Genomic DNA, 21172 nt, shown 5'->3' on the forward strand with positions numbered 1-21172 from the left:
AAGTTTGGAAAACCTTGTTACAAAAACATTAAAGTCATTAAACTGATATTTAATTATATATCTTGTTTCGGAAATTAAATTATTTTGGCAAGCAGTAAAGGCTTCTAGTAACAGCGTGAGTATACGACAGAACTTTGTTTCTTCGTTAACTTCGAGTGACTCTGCTTTAAGAGGAATTTAATTTGAGGCTTAGCTGTCGAGTTATCTAAAGTTTAAAATTAAAACAATATAAAAACAGCTGGTGTACTGATCGAACTTTTGCAAGAAAAGTTCTCAAAATCGTTTGCGAATATTTACATTCAAGAAATGTGGAAACGGCCCATTCTTAACTTCAAAATTGCGAAAAAATTCAGCCAACGCTATATGGTCTCCTTTTTATGCGTATCCATAAATTTCACCGAGAAGGAACGAAATGGCCTACATCAAGATGTTCCTAGGTCGGAGGTTCGCGAACGTAAATATTCCTGCGGGATCGTCCGCCGGATTCTCCGCGGTCGTATCCAATTCGTTCCCCGCTTTCCGATGGGCGAAACGATGGTGTGATTTCGTAGGTCGCGCACGACCCGCGATTCAAGATGATAATTCAAGGAGTTTCGGAGCACCGGGTGTAACTGGTGGAATCCCGATTCGCCCCTCGAGATGCACGAAATGGACCGTAGTAAGTCGCGCTGCTGCTCGAAGACAGGAGGTCCTATTCCCGCAACTTATCCCTTTCGCGAGTGAAGTCGCTTTAATGCGCGAACTCCTTAGCAAATCGCGATATCGAGAAATGACATTTCGAATCTCCGGATTTAAATCTAACAGGATATAGACGCTTTCACCGATTCGCTATGGAATCGGATATTGATCGGATGATACACTTTATTTTATTTTAAAGTGTCGATACTTAGTGGTATCGACATCACATGCAGTTGCGAGAAGAACGCAAGCAATATCTCTGCTATGTAGTAAATTGATAGAGAAAACATCAATACCGTATATCGATATTTTCTCTGTCAGTTTTGTTATAGTAAATATTTTTGGTGCTCTTATCGTGACTGCAATAATTATATTACGATTTTGACGTATTTACTTTTTCTCTTTTGTATACGTTTTATTTTTTATCTCACGCGATATGTATAATATTTAATCTACGTGTAATAAATATATATATCACAAGTTAAAAATAACATAAACAAAAGAAAAAATATAAATATTTCAAAATTATAATATAATGTCGTAGTCGATAAGCATAAGAAATATTTCAGTTATAGTAAATTGATAAAGAAAATATTAATATATACATATAATATGAATATAATCACGAGATAAATAAAATAAAATGTAGATACAAAAAAAAAGAAAATACATCAAAATTATGCTTTAATTCCATATTTCTTATACCGTCATCTATCCTAATTTCCTCCCTATTTTTTTCATTCCTTCAACGTTTATTTTATTATTCTACGTTTCTCGCCTTATTGCGTGAGAATGACGATTAATCTTCGAGTGATAGATAACCGTACCGTTCGCTCTCAATTATCACCTTTATTATCTTCACTATATCCCGCGAACGTTTTTTCTACGCACTCTACTGTATTTTCAATTCCCATACTTCTTCTCGTTCATTCGACGTCGAATTTCCATCGCTGCCGTGCATCACCACGTCGCAGCGTTGCGCTAAAGAACGTGACAAACCGCCGACGAGAGGGCCAAAAAGCCGCGGTGCGACCGCGCGGAAAGCCAGGGGTGTCAACGGCAAACGGTGCGCGATTAATCAGCTGGGCCATTCATCTTAATGATCGCGCCAAAGCAAGCTCGTCCTTTCATGCTCGCGTGTACATACAACACACACCGGTGGCGCGCGTGTCAGCAACGCGTACGCTCGCATACATATTACCGGAGTCACACCGGCCGGTTCTGGCAACGTGTCAACTGCTCAAAAACACAATACATACATGCCGCTGTTTGTTGCCGTAGATACGAGCACGGAACCGATACGCGCGCGGCTACCGAGTATTGTCGCGATATATCACAATATCGCGCTGCTTAGGAAGAAAGAAATCCCGTTAATTGGCCCCGATCTATATAAAATCCTTGACGCCGTGATATTACACCTCCGTAATTGGCAAAGAGATTGTACTCTCGATTAATCATTTTTCACCTACCAATAGCGGATCTTTGTTAGTGGAATAGCGGAGTTTGTTAGTGGAAAGATGCCCAGTCGATACAAAAATTAAAATTAATGTAAAATCGATGTTATGATTTCGCACTTAATAATATAAGTGTAATATAATATGGTGTTACGTATAATAGTTACATTGTGGAATAAAAAATTTTAACACCCATATACAACATATTTCATCATTCATCATTTCAGTAACATTGCAGCAATATTACTGCAACGTGTACAATGTTATACTGTACATTACTAGAACTTTGCAGTGTTGCTAGAATAATATGTGCTACATTAGAGTTGCAGTAACATTACAAATGTTGCAACATTTACATTGTGTTGCACAACACACACACATACTAGCACACATATTTATGTACTTTACCCACGTTTAAATATAACGATTTTTATTTTTAAATTATTTTTGATTGTGTATATATATATTTAATTATCATATATACACACAATAGTGATTTCTAGTTATATCTGTGTGTATTTGTGCACCTGAGAGGACATTATCCCAGAACGCGTTAATAAATAAACGTGCCACCTCCCCCCCCCCTCTCTCTCTCTCTCTCTCTCATGTCAAATAACTAACGAGATGCGCCTCGCTGAAACTCGTAATGCTGGCGTAGATACTGCGTAACGTATATTTCGGTGGTGTTTATTATTTATTCAACGCGCACGAGATATTCACGAACATTTGCGCTCTGCCTCGCGTGAGCAAGAAATTACATCACAAATGGATTATACGCGCGGCGCGCTCGCTCGTTCGCGAATTGTTCTTTGCAGCGACCGGCCATCGCAAACAAACCGTAAGTGATTACTGATGACTGCGCAAGAGCTCAGCAGAGTATAATGTTAATTCACCGTCATCGCCAGCACGCCCACTCATAAACTTACAATTTGGCAGTAGAAGCAATTACAACGGTATCCACCGATAATTACTTCTGCAACAGACACCTAGCAACCTCTGCAACGATGTATATATTATATTATATTGTATATACATATATATACATATAGTATACGCGTATATGTACGTCGACAGATTTGATTTAACTTTACAGCGCACACCATTTTAGCGACGACGTAATAAAACGTTAATATAGTTCGCGCGATTTATCCAGGACAATGTCGTGTAACAACGATGCCTTTGACAGCTCTGGCTAACATCGTCGCGAAACGTGTCTTTCTCTAATTGCATTTTCTACTGGCGCCGACAAGACGGTCCTCTCAAATACCCTGCTTGCCTTTGACATGCGGATTTCCTTACGCCACGATGCGCATCCTGAATACTCTGACGTCACAGACGGACTCATTATGGTTCGTCTAGTAGATAATATGCGTAATTACAGCTTGTGGACACAATAATTAAGATTTCTATCGATCGTCTTATCGTGAATTTGTATTAAATAACATTCATAGACTTTTTAAATAAATACAAATATTCTTCAATGTTTAAAGTAAAAGAGAGAAAACTTTGATTTTCATATTGTATTACTTTAGTATATAGAAATTGTATAATAGTAAATTTTATTTTGACAATACTTTCATTTAAATCGTACTCTATTTTATTAACATTATTTAACAGTTTAACAATCACGAAAAGAGTATAATTAATTAATCTCTAATTACTGCTTTGAATTAAATATCGTTTAATTTCAATTATCGTCTTTAATTAATTATCATTTAATTAATTTTCAATAAGACATATTAACATAAAAAAATCATGTAAATTCTATTATCATTATATAAACATCTAGTATTCGTTGTGATTTAATCAAGTCAATCGATAAAATCTTATAATTTATTTAATATATATATGCCGCGTTGGTGTGTTATGTAACGTTCTTTAAAAATTATTTAATAATTAGCAGCTTTAATCTTCAAATTTTTTAATCTGTTTTTCAGCAAATATATGGATTAGCATACATATACACGCATATATATGCACGAAGCCATAAACACACCTAAGCTTCGAATTGCGAGACAGTGAAAATGCGAAAGTTCGGTAGCCAGAACGTCCAGAATATTCTCGTACGTACGGTGCGATTTAATAAACAGCATGTGAAATCTTCCATTAGATAGAGTCGCTCTAGCTTGTGCAATTAGCGCCAGCCGTAAATTAGATATCGGCTTCCGGTCAAGCGCCGCGCCAAGAATACGATGTGCGCCACATCTGTAGCGTATAGGCAAGCGCGAATTCAATTTATACGTGGGCATTTAATCGTGCGCCGTGTTTGGCCAGTTTAATCGTTTTAACGCCCATCCCCGCTAAATTGGATGTATGCGCAGATTAATTACGTTTGTTCATAATGATGAGATCGCAGGATCGTAAACGTCGCGCCATGAAATTCGGTAGAAAATAACGCTCTGATTAGAAAGATTAATCTGCCGTGCACATATATTATAAATCATTCGTCATTCTACCTTTTATTTAAGGTATTAATATTGGCTGCCGTTGCAAACGTGTTTGAATTTTGTTTTTGATAAATCAATGTGCTACCAACCTTATAAGTTCATCAAGAAATCAACGCTGTACAGACTTAGGTGTAATAATATACACCGAATAAATTCTAAATACTTCGTCTGTTTTTCTAATTTATGCAACTACTTAAATATTTATTCCAAGCTATACTTGAAAAGAAAACATTGTTAACTACGTATAAAGACAATAATGACAACTCTACAAATTTTATATATAGAATTAATGTAGGGTAACCTCTCGGGTAAGATGGAACCATAATTTTTTAAATGCAAAAATACCCGCGTTTATATACATATTTGAATAAACTATTTTAGTTACAATAATTATAAAATAGTTTATCCAATTACATATATTAATTCTACATATAAAACTTGTGCAGTTATCATCTTTACAGTTGCCATCACAGATGCCATGTCTTTTTTGTAAGTTTATATCATATTGTATCAACGTGTAAAGACTTACCCTGATCCTGGGCCCAATTAATAAGCGAAGGAACGCGCGCTTCGAAACTAGAGTAACAGTCCTCGAAACGTGCCGATGAATCCAGACCAACAGTCTCGTAATTAGCTTTAACTCCGCAGAGCAGTGCCGTCGCGCATGCCGACGATTCACCAACTTGGGCATCCATGTTGTACGTCTGGAGAAACAAGATAACAGAGATTAATTGCTTATTTTCGCGTCGTCAAAGTACGATTAATACGAATTAGTAATCTACAAATTTTTTACTTCTATAAAGAGAAGAAAATTTATTCTTCGGTCAATTAAATTTTATATATAAAATTAAATTAAGAACGGTCTAGAGGGTCCACTTTATTTCATTTACGGATTCTCCAATCAATTTTCCTTCGTAGATTTCTGCTAACATACGGACCATAGAAATTAAATGAAATAGTTTTATTTCTGTTCATATCTCCATAAAATTTAAATTACGAATATTCTTGAATTTTGATTAGCCACAATCGCAGAAATAATTGAAAAATTTTATAATTAAAAAAGAAAGAGACATTTTATTATTAAAGTACTAAAGTCGGATGAATAATAGTAATAATAATCCAGCTTTGTTATACATACAGTACTTAATCATTTCAGCGAAAAAAAATCTTTTTCATATTAAATTTTCATAACATTTTGATACTATTAACAAGAAAATTCAAAAAATCTATTTAAATTTTTGCAAATTTAAATGCTACCAATTATTCAGAGTACCACAATTTGTTCATACAGTTAATATAACGCGGTCACACATCAAATTCTGTTGAACGTCAGAAGCATCAACGAAGGAATGATAAGTTTCGAGGTAAAGAGAAATTCCGATGTAAGTGGATGTCGCCTTTATACGTCATGACTGGCGATTTTCGTTGGGTAACAGGATATGGGTCGAAGTGTGTCACCGCTGTCTAGGAACCACACGTCGCTTTCAACGCTCCAGGGTAAGCACTGCAACGAGCAAATGGACATTTCCGTCCATCGGCTCACTCGACTCAAACCCGCCCCGAGTTTTGATGAAAACGACAGCTGTGCTCCATTACCATTGACGATTTGCAATTAAAAATTACAAACATTTTATTCTTTGCAGAAATTAATGAAAATGATCACTTAATGCATTCAGCTAATAGCTCAATAAGAATTTTAATTGATATAGAACCACTACGAACAAAATATCGATAATTTTGCACGTTTTAAGATAACTCCATCGTCATCAATTTTTCCTAGAAAATTATATAATGACACATCTTTACCTTAATAAATTAAGTAAAGAAGCGTTAAAACTAGATGTACTTCGCAGTTTAAAGTGGAAAATGTATTTAAAAATTGACATAGAAATGTTATTAGGCATCAAAATTTAGCCTCCATCGTATTTGATGTTTCTTTCCTTAATTAATTTATTTATATAAAACGATCTATAATTTATTATTATTTATACACGTCCGCCTTTCAACAGCTTTACTTTTTTTAGATTTTACTTTTAACGAAAATTACGAGTTGAAGATTATTACTTTCCTTCGCTGTCACGGAGACAGATTACGCGTCGTAATGAACAACCCCTTAAGTCAGGTTTAAGAGGTCGACTAGTACAACACATAAGGTAGTGGTTGGAACAAACTCGTGCACATAAATCCCCACGACAATGTTAAGCCCTTCATCTACAATATCGTGCGAGGTAAGGAATTCGGGCTAAACATAAGAACTACAAGCGAGGGCCATGATACGTTTTTCGGTACACAAACATAGTGAACACGGATCAGGGCTCAGGTGGTACATAGATCGGGCTAAACGTAAACAACATGAGTTTACACTCGACGCGTGATCGACTTTGCTGTTGATTGTAGTACAAACGCCGTCGGGACTTAAATCATAGTACAAGGGATTAAAAGCGGCGTTTTCATGCAAGATATCTGCACTGATATCTGACAGTTATCTTATTATGCCACACGTTTAGATATTCGTTTACTCCATAGAGAACCGCGATTGATTCACTTGAGTGTGCATCCCTATTTCAAGATTCGGCGACTCAGCATCACAACACCGACTAGGAAGTGCCGATTTCCTTCCGCGCAAGAATACCCATAAAGCTCACTCGTGGTAGTCATGATATTGATTATCATACTGAAAGCCATGCATCTTCAAATACCCTTATGAATTGCACGGTCCATCGCTAAGTGGTAGCAACATAGAACGCCCGGAGCACTGAAATACAAGCCGCAATAGCGAGGAGCAGTATGCTGACTAAACATATCACAAACTCCTCCGATATCTTCAGCATGAAATTGCGAGAGAAGGTGATTTGGTTGTTGATATTGGTCAACTAGAATGAAAACCCAAAGTTCCGCTTGCAATTAAATGCACTACATCGCGCGAAGGAAGATAAAAATTATCAGCCTAGACATTTTCCTCCTCCAAACACGGATTAATTATTTAACATGTAGGATTAAATTTCTCAACATGAAAATTGCTTATTCGAGATACTAGATATTAAGAATGATTATCCTTATAAAAAAAAAAATGTAATAATACAGGGAATGCCACATAATATATCATAATTCAGAATTAAAGTAATATAGTGTCATCTCACACAAATATTTACACAATTATCGAAAAAAGTTTAATTCATAATTGCAGATATAAGTCCTAGTACATTTTTTCCTAATTTTAAATAATGTAATAAACTAGAAGAAGAAAGCCAATTACGGTCGAAGCTGGATCACAGTGCTTATTATAAATCGCGACGCTGATAGTTTTTCAACTCGTGATATTCTTCGCAATCTTATTTTTCACAGATTTAGATTTATCATTACTTCAACTTTACATCGTTAAAATTTAATATATGTCTTTCAACATATTATTAAGATCCAATAAGATGCTATAAGCATCAAAAATTATTAGATTGCTTGTCAATTTAACTAAGTGATATTAATGCGATAGTAAGTATGTATGCGTCAAGGCTGAAAAACTATCAGCGTCGCGATTTATGAGGGGGACTACATACGCAGTATATATAATTCACACAATTATAATAAGCACTGTGATCCAGCTTTGACCGTAATTGGCTTTCTTCTTCTAGTTTATTATTGTTTATCAATAATACGGTCCTAAAAAGTTTCTACTATTTTTTTAAATAATGTATTGATTAGAATGATGTGCAATAATTTGGAATAATTTTGTTTCACAATTTAACTTTTCACAATTTTGTTCTATTTATGTAGGCTAATTATTGTATGCATATATATTCATGCTAATTGTAAGTTCAAATGTTGCAATTATTTATTAGTTAAAAATTTTAAAACATCTTCTATAATTAACAACAAAAAACTTTAGAAACTTCGAAGGACTCATGTTCCTTTAGCACCATAAAAAATATGTCTTTCTGTTACGGATTAAGAGAAAGAAAAATTACTTTTTATATCTGCCTACAATACGTTGGATAAAAATTAACATTTCTTATTCGGCATTTACCTAAATGATTCCAATTGTCATCTTGGTAATACTATTCATTGTACATTTCTGATTAGAATTATTCAAATCCAAAGTACGGCCAAGAATGTGTCGTAAAAAATATCCGAAATCAAAGAACATCTGAAATCCGTGCAACGTGCGATGTGCAGCGATATGCAGACATTCGACCGTTCTCAATTGGCTGCACGAAGGTACTATAGATTATCAGGTATTATCGGCGATGCTTTTATCAGGCATTTCCTCGAACGAACACGTCGATAAGATAAATTTGGTGCGCGCGAGACACGTCGTCTTTTGACGTGTAGGTGAGAGCAAACGGCAGTAAATGGATAAACGCAAATCAAGGGATCGTTAGATGCCAACCAGCAGAGGCAACATGCAGGCGGACGACAAGTACACTCCGCAGCAGGAACAGTGGGACATTTCAACGCCGGACAGAGCGCAACGGAGCGTGCCGGACGGATGGTTGTTCAGGAAGGCAAAGTAAGCACCACTTCGTCACGTCGTGACCGATATAAAGCGCAGAGATATGGAGGTACTGCAAATAATCGACATGCGACTGACGCGAATGGTGTGCTTTTCAGCGCTTTCTCGGGCTTTCTCCTCTTTCATTCACTAAATCAGACACAAACGTGTGTCAAATACAAACTTTACAATCTTTTATAAATTTTATCGCAAACAGAAACATATAGTATATGTTACGTTCGAGTGATGCATGGAACAAATAAAATTAATGTAGACAATTTTATTTTCACTTTTATAGCTTTTGTTTCAAATAAAATTCATAAAAAGTGTCCAATGTCATACCAAAAATATATCATTCATTTTATATTTGCTTTACTTTCAACGTTTTAACTCTTTATTTCTAATAAAAGATTTGGGAGATAATTGTTTCTTTATCTGGTTTCCCGCCATAGCACTGATTGTAACGCAAATAAAGAAATAAGACTAAATATGCTCAAATATAATAAAACAAAATTGACGTAAGATGCATTAAAACTGTTTTTTTTTTTTATTATTTGCCTTTGGTTGCTTTTATTTTTCATTTAAATTGCAAATGTTCTTGATTTTTATTTCATCTTTTATTTAAATATATCTGTGTATTCATTACTCACGTGTAACATATGTAACACGTGGCGACATGTAATCAATAATATTAATTTTTCAGCTTCGGATTATTGTTTTTTCAAACAAAAATATTTCTGTTCCGAGACTGCTGCAATATTATTCCACAGAAAATTTCACTCTCATATGATAATTCACCGTTGTTTTCTATAGCTACATCTTGAATCAATTTTAGAACTAAATCGTCTAAAACGACAGACACCCTGATACCAACTGCGATTACGTGGAATCAACTTTATCTCATAAAATGTGCGATCGCGAAGATTATAAAGACGTTATCTTTTCCGATATTTCATTATTTTTGTCTATCAAGGTCCTGATGCACAGGTGGGAGCGTAGTGCTGCGTCGCGCATTATGCGCTTATTCTCGCAGTCGCGCATATAACGCATGGTTGGTGTAATTGTCGGATAGCGAAAAGGACGGGGATTTGCGCGGCCGGCAAGCCACGGCGGGCTAGATTTATATTCATAATAGCGGGGAGTTGGAGGCCGTTAGGCGCAAAATGTTTTAGAGCCCAAAGTAAACGCCGCAGTGTTCGCGGTAATGCCAGTAACTCACTTCTCCCACGACGAACATTTGTCTCGTAATGGCCACTGGCTCACCACGTTTATGACTAGTTCGTAAGCGGCCCGCAGTGGTTTTGTCACATCCGTTCTGTATTCTCCCTCTGCTTCTGATCCTCCCCCCCCCCCTCTCTCTCTCTCTCTCTCTCTCTTTTCCCCCTCTCTCATCCGTTATATATTTTGAATGTTCTTGATGACTACGTGGTTGTGCATACCACATTTCCATATATTCACGAATATATGTCACAAGCATATATAATATCAGCGTATCCATCCGTTGGGTAAGAACCACTCAAGCGATGACTCTTGTGCTGACTCTTTAATTCTACGATTTTTCTATCTACCTCACCGTAATGTTACATTTTTTTTATAAAAAAAAATGCAATTTTTATTACGTGCAAAGTTAATCCGATATTAAATAATAAGTTATAATATAATATCAGATTTTCAGATGCATCCGTACATTACACTCATTAAAAAAGTGTTTAATTTTGAGATTTTAATTCTATTGTTTCACACACATTCTTGTCTCCACTTTTCAAACATGCACACACTTAAAGATGTTTTAAACTATTTCAATAAACACTGTACAGTGTTTGGATTTAAAATACTAAATGTTTAATATTGAAGTATCTTATTATTAAACGTTTATTTTACAAAGTGATGTTTTAAATATAAACATTTTAAGTTATACTGTATTTTCTACTGCGTATATCATAAATATAATAAATGAATTATGACTCTTTTTATGAATATTTCATTGAAAATAATCTAAATTATTTTGTAGTATTTAAAAATGCAGAAATATATATATATATATATTATACATACTATTTCATAAAATAAAAAACAAGAAAAGAAAAACAGAAATGGAAAGAGAAAGATTTCTAAATCCCATTGTTTTTTTAAAAAGAATCGATAAAGTAAAAAATTTCTAGATCCTTAATCTAATAAACTAAAAGCGTTTTGACAAAGTCTGGAATGCTATGTAGAACAAAACACATATTGAAAAAAAATGTCAAGATACCAGTGAAATGGTACAACAAAAATTTTGTATATACATATATAGATGTGTGTATGTAGAATATAATATAAAAAAAGAATACAAAATTTCTTTAGTTTTTGAATAGCGAATTAAGAATATTATAATATTTTATTTATTTGTAATTATTTCCAAAGCGTTTAATAATGTTAAGTTATCGTATATGTATAAAATTATTTCCTTCTTGTTATATATTATAAAACAAGATTTGTTACACATAATCTCATTTGCTTTTATTTTCAATCAACTAGAATTATTGCCTGAATTCATAATTCCGGGAATTAAATATATTGCCTAAATTCATAATATGCTTATTGCAGATTACAGTGCTGCATGTAATATTTGGCCGTGGTTCACCAGAACTTCCACAAGCACGCACCTAACCGCGCGAGGATTAAACGCCTCGAGTTTACGGTCCATTCAGTTCAACGAAGCTCAGACAGTTCTACCTCCGCATCCTCGCGCTATTCTGCGCAATAATACCGCCGATTTACTTTCGGCCGGCGTAGCCGACCCGATCCGGAGCAGTCGTAATCGTGGTAACTCGCGAAAGTTGGATCGCGCGTACGTGCGGGAGCCGCGGAAAGTTGAGGGCAGGCTGCCGCACGATAAAACGCCGTCGAATCGCAGCGGAAGTTCTCGATTGCGATCTAAGTTGAAATTAAATTGACCGCGGTATGATCCCGCCGCGGTACTGCTCGAGTCCCTCAACTAAACAGGATATCCGTCTGCGTAAGCGCACGTGAGTGGAAAGTACGAAGTAGACTGGATGCACTTTTCCGGATAAGGTCCTCCTTTGCCGTCCGCCTCGCCTTGAGAAGAGAAATGCTCCGATATTTCCCCCCTCCCTCCCCCCCTCTCTCTCTCTCTCTCTCTCTCTCTCTTCGCGAAACTAACCGCAAAGAGGCAAAACGTTCCGGAAACGCCCGTTTCCTCCCCTCTTTTTCGCTCGTTGTTCTCTTCTTTTTCCGTTGCCGCGCATCACCCGGACCATCTATTTGCGACTGTCCTCAAGTTGGAATTCTACAACTAACTACCGTCTAATTACACCAACTGCACAAAGAGACGTTGCACTAAATACTACTGACATTTATTCCATCCGCAATGTAGGGTACGTGTCTCTCTCTCTCTCTCTCTCTCTCTCACTCTCTCTCTCTCTCTCTCTCTCTCTCTATTCTCTTTTTATTTATCTCTTTGTGTACAATACACTTATTCCGGTTAATGTAGGCATTTACACAAATTTTTTCGGTTCTTTTAATAGACGAAGATATCAACAAATTTTAAAGAAAATAATACGAAAGTTTTTTTTGTATCTTTTCAAATAAATGCATACCATAATTCGGGGTGTAATTAATCTATTTAAATTGAAATCCTAGCCAACTTTAATAACTCCGATATTTTTTTCTTTGTTTTACATAAAATATTCCGAAATTATCACGCCAGTATTCTTATTCGCGGGATCTTCTATTAACGCCGTGTTAATTTTTGTTTCGCCGAATCGAGCGTTTTAATTTGGAGTACAATGTCAAGAAGAGAAAAGCGTTAATATTAATAAAAATTCTATTATGAAACACGTTTTTCCATGGAAAATAAAATTTAATTAAGATCTAACCAAGATATAAATAACTATCCTGCGTTCCGCTCATTTCATTCTGTGCAGCCCGTCGTGTTATTAATGGCGGAACTACAGAATCATTTGTTTCTCGCACCTCGCGCAGTGTATAGCATTACATTTCTTTATCTATGCTATTTCGTCTGAAACACATCAAAACTCACGAAACATTTCGACCTTTCAACATATTCTAAAATAACGCTGTAGGACGTTATTTGTACATTAATTAACAAAATAGGATTGACTGAAAAGATAAGTTTTAGTTCATCTTCAAAATAACATTACCAACTTTCTATGACAAGATAAGAAAATGTAATATTGTATAGTCATTACGAGAACTTAATTACACAATTTCAAAAAATATCAACCATTCTTGTTGAAGCAAAATAAATTTCCTGTATTATATGTTTCGCATTTAAACCATAAAACAAGATATCATACATTGAAAACAATTTACTCAACAAAAAGAATTACTCAAAAATACCTCAACAAATATTTTTTAAATATTCGTAGACATATATTTACCGTAAATAAATGTTTACTTAATAAAAAAAATGATAGTTAAATTGATGGTTCTTGTATCAAATAAATATATGTTAACATTGAGTAAATATTTATTTACAAATATTCAAAGAAATATTTATTAAGATATAGTAAAATTTTTTTCAGTGTACTAACATATATTAGTTTTAAATAATAATATCCTCTATTGTTATAATTAACTTTCTATTATTATTGAATATTTCTAAATTAATGTGAATAACTATTCACATGTTATAATGATATTTTAAGCAGGGACATGATGGATACCAAAGATGCGCAAACCGATCTCAATCCGTATGACGATGAATACAATATGAAGCATAAAAGAAGAGGAGTTGCGATTATATTAAACCACGTGAACTTCGAGGACATGAGCGTAAGGAAGGGCACCGAAAAGGACACCCTAAGCCTCAAGACATCATTAGGCAAACTCGGGTTCGACGTTCGAATTTACACCGATCCGACGCTGCAAATGATAAACAAGGTTTTATGCTCGGGTAAGTATTGAATTTCCGTAATCCAACTACTCGTCGTATACTTACGTATAATCACTTGTCTCAATGACAGATCAAACAAATAAATGACGAAGCTCTTGTGAGTCCGGATAATGAACGCAAACTTTCGTTTGAAAAAATAGCGGAAACGGAGAAAAGATATCATTATTTCTGTCCATTCGCAATATTGCAAGCTGCCGCAACCACATCGTTAGCTCTGTGTACAATCGTTTCTTATCTTTCTACAATGAGCTCACTTTCGTTTCGCCCCTCATCATGACAAAGCGATAGAGTTTCCTCAAGATAAAGAGAAAATACAAAGTGCCTCAGAGATCCCACCTTACTTTTAATCGCAAACTTTCTAAAGAATTTGAACATAATTATCGTAAAGAGAAAAAGTTCAAGGGAAAACAATTTCATCTACTTTCTTAACGCTTGATTTCTTCGTGATTAAATCACGAAATGGAATTTGCTTTGAAAGTCCATTCGACGTGATACAGTATGGCGACTCGCAATCCATTAGGTGAATAAATCCGATCTCTATTGTTTAATTTTACATATAAGCGGAAATGAAAGATTCCAATGCAGTAAATGAAAACAAATATCAGATACTGATTAAAAATAAATGAAAAATAAAAGATTCCAATGCAGGAATATAAAACAACGATCAGATATTAATTAAATTAATTATAAGGTCGTAGTTGTTTGTCGAGTAACTAGTTCTATATCACCCAAGTAATATCTCATACATTGATAAGCCTCTGCCTGCCTAATGGCATTGCAGTTACAAAAGCGAGGAAGCATTCCAAGTGTATTGATAATTGTCGATGGATTCTTTGTACTCAACCTGCAAACGAACAGATAGATCCCAGTTAACGCGAAGCGGATAATGATGCGCGCCAATCTGAAAGAGATCTTGCGACAAGTTATATAAACATTTTACAATGAAACGAGCTCATTAAACGTCTATTCGTCACAGTGAACTGAGTTCCTCAACAAATAACTAACAAAGCAATCTCGTGAATACGGCTGCGGTAGGTGCCGCGGAAAGTGAAGCTGAAAGTCCGATGATTACGGAACTTCGCGCTGGATAAGAAAAGTTTTCGCGTACCTTCGCCTCAGCGTAACACGATGCGCTCTATGAAGCTATATTCAGTCACCATTCGCTTTAAAATTTTACCTGTCACGGGGGTATGCTTCATGTAATATGCGTGAATTCGGAGGACTCGTTTGTATGAAAAGATAGTTTTGCGAAATACCTAAAAATATTTAACTATAAATACAAATCTAACGATGATTTTATTGGACCATAAAAATAATTATGTAGAACGCTTGAACTAGTTACTATAAAATGTTAAAATGTTTTGCTCATCATTTGAGATTCCTACAAAAATACTTTGATGTTCTCTTAACAAAATTATTTTCCGACCTATATCTATATAGCTAAATTTGTAGATTATTTAGTTTAATTAATTGTAGCTAAATTCAGTAAAATCGTTTTTTCCATGTGTATAAAAAATAAATAATCCGAGGAAATATATAATTAAACATCTACTAAAATAAACAAAAAATTTTGCTATAGATACTAGTTTGACGAGGCTCGACTTTGCTAATCATTTTAATTTTTTTCTTTTTTTATACAATTGGATAATATACTCATGGAAAGAGACCGACTTGGTTTAGTATATAAAAATTTAGCTAAATATAGATCTGAAAATAATTTTAATGGATCATTAAAATAATTACATATACCTATGTAGAAAATTCAAGTTTTGACGAACAGCGCTATAAAAAGTTTTAATATTTTAGCATTCAATTTAAGCATTCTATATAATTATTTTGATGGTGTAAATAGAATTATTTTTACATCTGTATCTAAATAAATTTTTAAATATGTATTTTGGTAAAACCGTTCTTTCCGTACAGAATATTAAAAATTCACGAGCTCTTTGATCGTTAATCCATTCACATTTCAAAATTTTGACTTATCGAAATTAATATAATGCTGATTAATATAATGCTGATTCATTGTGACAAATAATTTTCGACGAGATTTCGTTACTACTGTAACATGAGGAATTTATCATTATTGACCATATGTATCATTTTAATTTTATCATGACGTTCATAATTTATATACTTTGAAGGGGATAATTCATGTATGTAGAATTAATGTATAATATTTATTTAAGTAAAATAGAGTCAAATGTATTTATTGAAAATGACCCGTAAATGTGGAGTTGAAACGCGCGTTTAATTGTTTCTTATATTTAAAAAAAAAACATTTATAGATATTATAATGATATTATACACACAAATATTCAATACTGACTCTTAGATATTTTTACTCCTTGATTTTTATATTCTTTAGAGTATTTTTCACTTTTTTCCATTCTTCTTTGCAGAATGTTGAAAATGTACAATTACAATGTAAATAATTTTAATAATACAAGAAATACCAAAATGATTTTTGCTAACCGAATAAATAGGAACTTATCAAATTGGCGGATCTAATGTGAAATTTCGAAGAGATAATAACGTTGCTGACTGCGACAAATCTGTCAGTTGAGCAGATATGAAGAAAAATAAAAAGAGAAAACTCCAAAACTTGGTCGCACAAAAATATAGCAAATTTTCTTTCGTTACTTCCCTCGGGAGCAACTAAAATAGACTTTTCTCAAACTCAGTTCTTGGCTGATATGAGAGAAACAATGGTAGAGTAAACTAAAGGGAAATCCCATTGGATTCTCTCCCTCGTTGATAGACTTTACACGTATTCGATTATCAAATTGAAAGTATCTTTACTTGGAGTATCGAAAGAGCATTCGTTTACTTTGGAATGCCATAGTCAGCGCATGTTATAACTATCGCATAAATAAATCACCCCTCACCATATTTCACGCGACTACCACCCCGCCCAGTCTCAATGCTTTAATTTTATCTGGCAGCATTCCACGTAATCCGAAGCAAAGCAAGCAGGCTTCCTCCTTCTGAAAGTTTCACGAACGCGAATCGACTACCGAATGAGGACCAAACTTTTCAATTGAAACGATCCGCATGTCGTTGTAGCTCTGGCTTATCTTCTTTTTTCCCCATTGATCAACCAACAATGCGAGTAGTACTCGTTGCATTGCCACTATTTTCCTTCTCTTGTATCAATCATTCTTAATCCCCTATTAAATTGTCACAATAAGATAAAATAATGAGATATTATGATCCAAATGTAGAAAAGATTGTCTAGGTCAGGCGGATGTATACTTGTTGCATATCAGTCCGCGTATTATATCATCTCATCGTCGTTGTGTATCAGTGTAAGCAGAAAAAATGTTGCACCGTTGCACCAAAATTGTAAGGGCATACCGTGTCGTCATATCATTTCATTAAAAGGCTTGCTGCAGTGGACTGACCCACATTTTGTAAAAACAAAATAAATAACGGAAAAAATGATGTTCTTCAAATATCTACATATTTAGCTAGATACAGTTCTAAAAGTAATTTTATTGAACCATCAAAATAATTATGTAGGAATTTCAAGCATGTTATATAGCAACTGGATATATTTATTAAAATCGATACCAAAATATTGTTGTTGAATGAATACTATATCGGTATAAAATTACCAATGTATTCAAATTTTGTCGGTTTTTGAACTGCGTTCAGCAAAAGAACAATGGGTTCGAATACAGTTGATCGAGTGGAAAATAAAGTCGGGTCTGTTGGATAATCAACAAGGAAATCACCGGGCGAAATGAATACGATGCGAACCATTTGTCCGTGTGCTTCTTTTTTCGTTTTCTATAAATTTCGTGACCAAAAACAAGCTAAGTATATTAATACGGCAGATGTCACACCAAAATAAAAGAGACGGCACGTTTCGTCGTCTTTTCGATTTCGCCACACCTAACCGTGTAACCAACAATCGCAAGATATTGCGGTAGGAAACAGGCAAACATTTGTGCGACTCCTGCGAACGGCACGAACGGCTATGCACCGGCACGTAAAGCACTCCCGATGTTTGTCGACATTTCGACGAAAAGCGCGATACCTGTCGCGACATCGTTCCTTGACAGACTCGTCAGGGCAACATCCACTTATACCCAAGTTGCTGCCTCGCGCGGAGAAGAGGGTTGTATACGCGCCCTCGAAGAACAGATACGTTTTCAAAGTTAACGTGTCAAGTACAAGCACCGTGAACATTCTACTTCGGATAAGTAGAAGCTATTTGAGAAGAGCCGGGTGTTGTATCCTCTGCTAATGTCGTCTTCCGCGATACTTCGTTACTGCACGAACAGAGTAGATGGAATTTACTTGTTTCCGTTTGGCAAATTCCTGAAAGTTCCTTGACAAACTCGTTAAAATAGCTATTTTTCGACGTGGCAGTCAATAACTTCGCATTGGTGTATACGTATATATATGCTCGAAATGTACGTTTCTCTCGTGACGACACGTCAAACGCAGATATTTTAAAATGAGGATATTTCACCTTCGGGTAAGAACATATTATGCTCGAAGTTTCCGCGTTAGATACATGTTTCCTCATATTACACACGTTCCCGTAAACGGTAACTTAATCCTGTTCTAACGTAGCATTGTATTTATTCTTGTTCAGTTTATGTTATACATTACTACATCATTTCAATGCTAAGTCACTTATGGCTTTAGATTGTTATGCTTAAACTATTATACATCTGTAGCCTACAAGCTTTGTAGGATCGTAAACTACTTGTACTTTAGTGAGTACTGTACGATCCTAAATCACTTCAAACTTCAGTCAGAATCGTTAGATCTTTAACTTTTACGTCCAACAAGTATATTACACATTTCAACTTTTGAACGTATTGCGGAATTACAATTATTACATTCCAGAGAGTTTGAAAGGAGATTAACCCTTTGGCTACGACTAAGTCAGACTGGAGCTGTACCATTCGACCGCAGAATTCGATTAAAGAAAGCGAATGTTCTTTTAATGAAACAAATCGCTGCATTGATAGAAAAGTGATACAACTCAAAATTAGCACTTTAAAAAGGATTTCTGATAACGAAATAAAAAGTATTCTTGACGTACTTAATCTTATTGCAATCTTATGCAGAGTATAAAAATAAAACAAAATATTAAGATTAGATTAATAAGTTTTATTCTTCTGTCTCGAATTAAACAAGATTGATTTTTTATCTCGAGACAAGGATAACGTATTTTATATATTTGTACATTTAAAATAAATCTTATCCCCAATATTATAACGAATGATGCTGATACCAGTATTTCGGTCAAAATCGATGTCCAGATTATTTTTAGACAGGCCTATATATATAAGAGAGAGAGAGAGAGAGAGAGAGAGAGAGAGAGAGAGAGAAAGAGTACATATTTTTCTACAAACAATAAATATAATTTCTATATTTATTTTACTTTGTGATAGCTTAAAAAATAATAGCATTGGATCCGGAAACCTTTTCTAAGAGAGTAACTCTTTTAAATAGAGAATTTAATTACTTATCTAAACTGTTTCTGAAGTGGAATATTTTAATTAATATAGTAAATATATATAACTTTACTTTCTTGTCTCACGTTATAATGTATTTTTTTATTTTCATTATATATATTTCAATTATAATATATGTTTTAAAATTGTTATAAATTTTCAAAATTCACAACATTGCAATCCTAGTAAAAAATACTAGAGTGTTGTAATACTCTTTCTCATATAACAATTGACAAATGTATCGTTTTTCCACAACAGTATCACATATATCCCTCTTTGTATTTCGATTACCTTTCATTATCTCAAAAATGTTTATTTTTTATTTGCATTTTTTGATCAATGTGACAAGATACAGATCAAAACACTTGAAAATTGCCTGCTTGATATTGACAGGATATCAAATTATAGAAAAAGTTACATAAAAGGCGTTTTTCTCCAAAAAAATCGTTTCAAGTAAAAAAAAATAGTTTAATGGAAAATATTAAAATAGAACATACTTATTGTTAGTAACCAAACAATTAAGAAAATAAATTGTGTATTTTAGTCTGTTTCTTCTATGATACCAACAATAGCTTAATAAATATCTCTCGTACGAGTGTAAATAACATTTTTTCAACAACAATGATCGCAGCTTAAAAAAATAAACTAAAAAAATTACAAATTCCAAGTTTGATTTTTATGGCAAACAAATGTTTCGTAAAACGAGAGAAAGGAGGAGAGAATGAATACTGTTATATCTAGTCGGCCCATTCCACATGGATCGGCGGAAAAGGTTCGTTTACATACTATGTACACACTGACATGTAGACTCTGCTTATAAAAATTCAACGTTGCTTCGAGTTGACCGTCAACATTTTCCGCTCTCATCAATGTACATAGTAGCGTCATAAACGTCGGGACCGCAAAAGGAAAAAAGTAAAAAGAGAGAAAGAAAAGAGGAGAGGAAGGAAGAGAAAAACGGAAGAGGAAAAAGGAAAGATAAATTCACGCGAATTGTTTGGCGTATTTCGAAATTCCGCGCACCGTGTGCAGCTGGGACTGATTACAATCGTGATATTCAACGGAGTCGACAATACGGCGCGACGCAATGATCCCGAGCGCGCCGCGATCGCGAGCCCGGAATCCGCATCCACGAGCGCGATGATCCTGGTGTGTATCAACGGACGGACACGATGGAACCAATCACTCGCAACATGCATAACAATACACAGTCCGATTTAATAATTCTATACGCGCGCGCACGCGTGGGCCGCGTCCGTTAAGAAACATTGGTTACCAACTGCAATTCGCAATGTCGTTACAATTTTTTTCGTTTTACTATCGTGACCGACGCGAAGCGCTTCTGGATTTTTACGCGTTTTGAAAGAATGATCGCTCGCAATTTACATAGACCGCTCGATATTGCGGAGGGTCTCTTGCCGATAATAAAACAAGAACCCTCCCTGTTTCCAAGGATTTTTCACTAAAGAACATTCAGAAACGTTGAAAAAATTATTGATAACTTTGTTAATTCCAATTACAGAATATCTAATCCATATTCATTATTCATTATACATTATAAGACAAAAGAAAAATTATAAACTACACTGTATATACTAAATTAAAATTTAGAACATAATATTAGAATGAGAATATAAATTTTGCAGATAATGAAACAAGTCATTTTATTATAATTATAAAATTTCATAGTTTATTAGTTTCTAAAACCGTTT

The 21172-nt window shown here is 34.6% G+C and overlaps 1 protein-coding gene across 1 annotated transcript in view; it reads left to right on the forward strand.

The window, feature by feature from the left end:
- Window positions 1–8796: 8796 nt before the first annotated feature.
- Window positions 8797–21172, forward strand: part of LOC108773150 (caspase-1) — a 37773-nt gene continuing 25397 nt past the window's right edge. The window contains exons 1-2 of the mRNA XM_018538874.1: window positions 8797–9083; window positions 13736–13983. Coding sequence (XP_018394376.1) covers window positions 8956–9083; window positions 13736–13983 — 376 coding nt within the window. The 5' untranslated portion in view covers window positions 8797–8955. The remainder of the gene's footprint in view (window positions 9084–13735; window positions 13984–21172) is intronic.

Source organism: Cyphomyrmex costatus, unplaced genomic scaffold, assembly GCF_001594065.2.
Source record: "Cyphomyrmex costatus isolate MS0001 unplaced genomic scaffold, Ccosl1.0 scaffold2, whole genome shotgun sequence".
In the NCBI taxonomy this organism is placed as follows: Eukaryota; Metazoa; Arthropoda; class Insecta; order Hymenoptera; family Formicidae; genus Cyphomyrmex; species Cyphomyrmex costatus.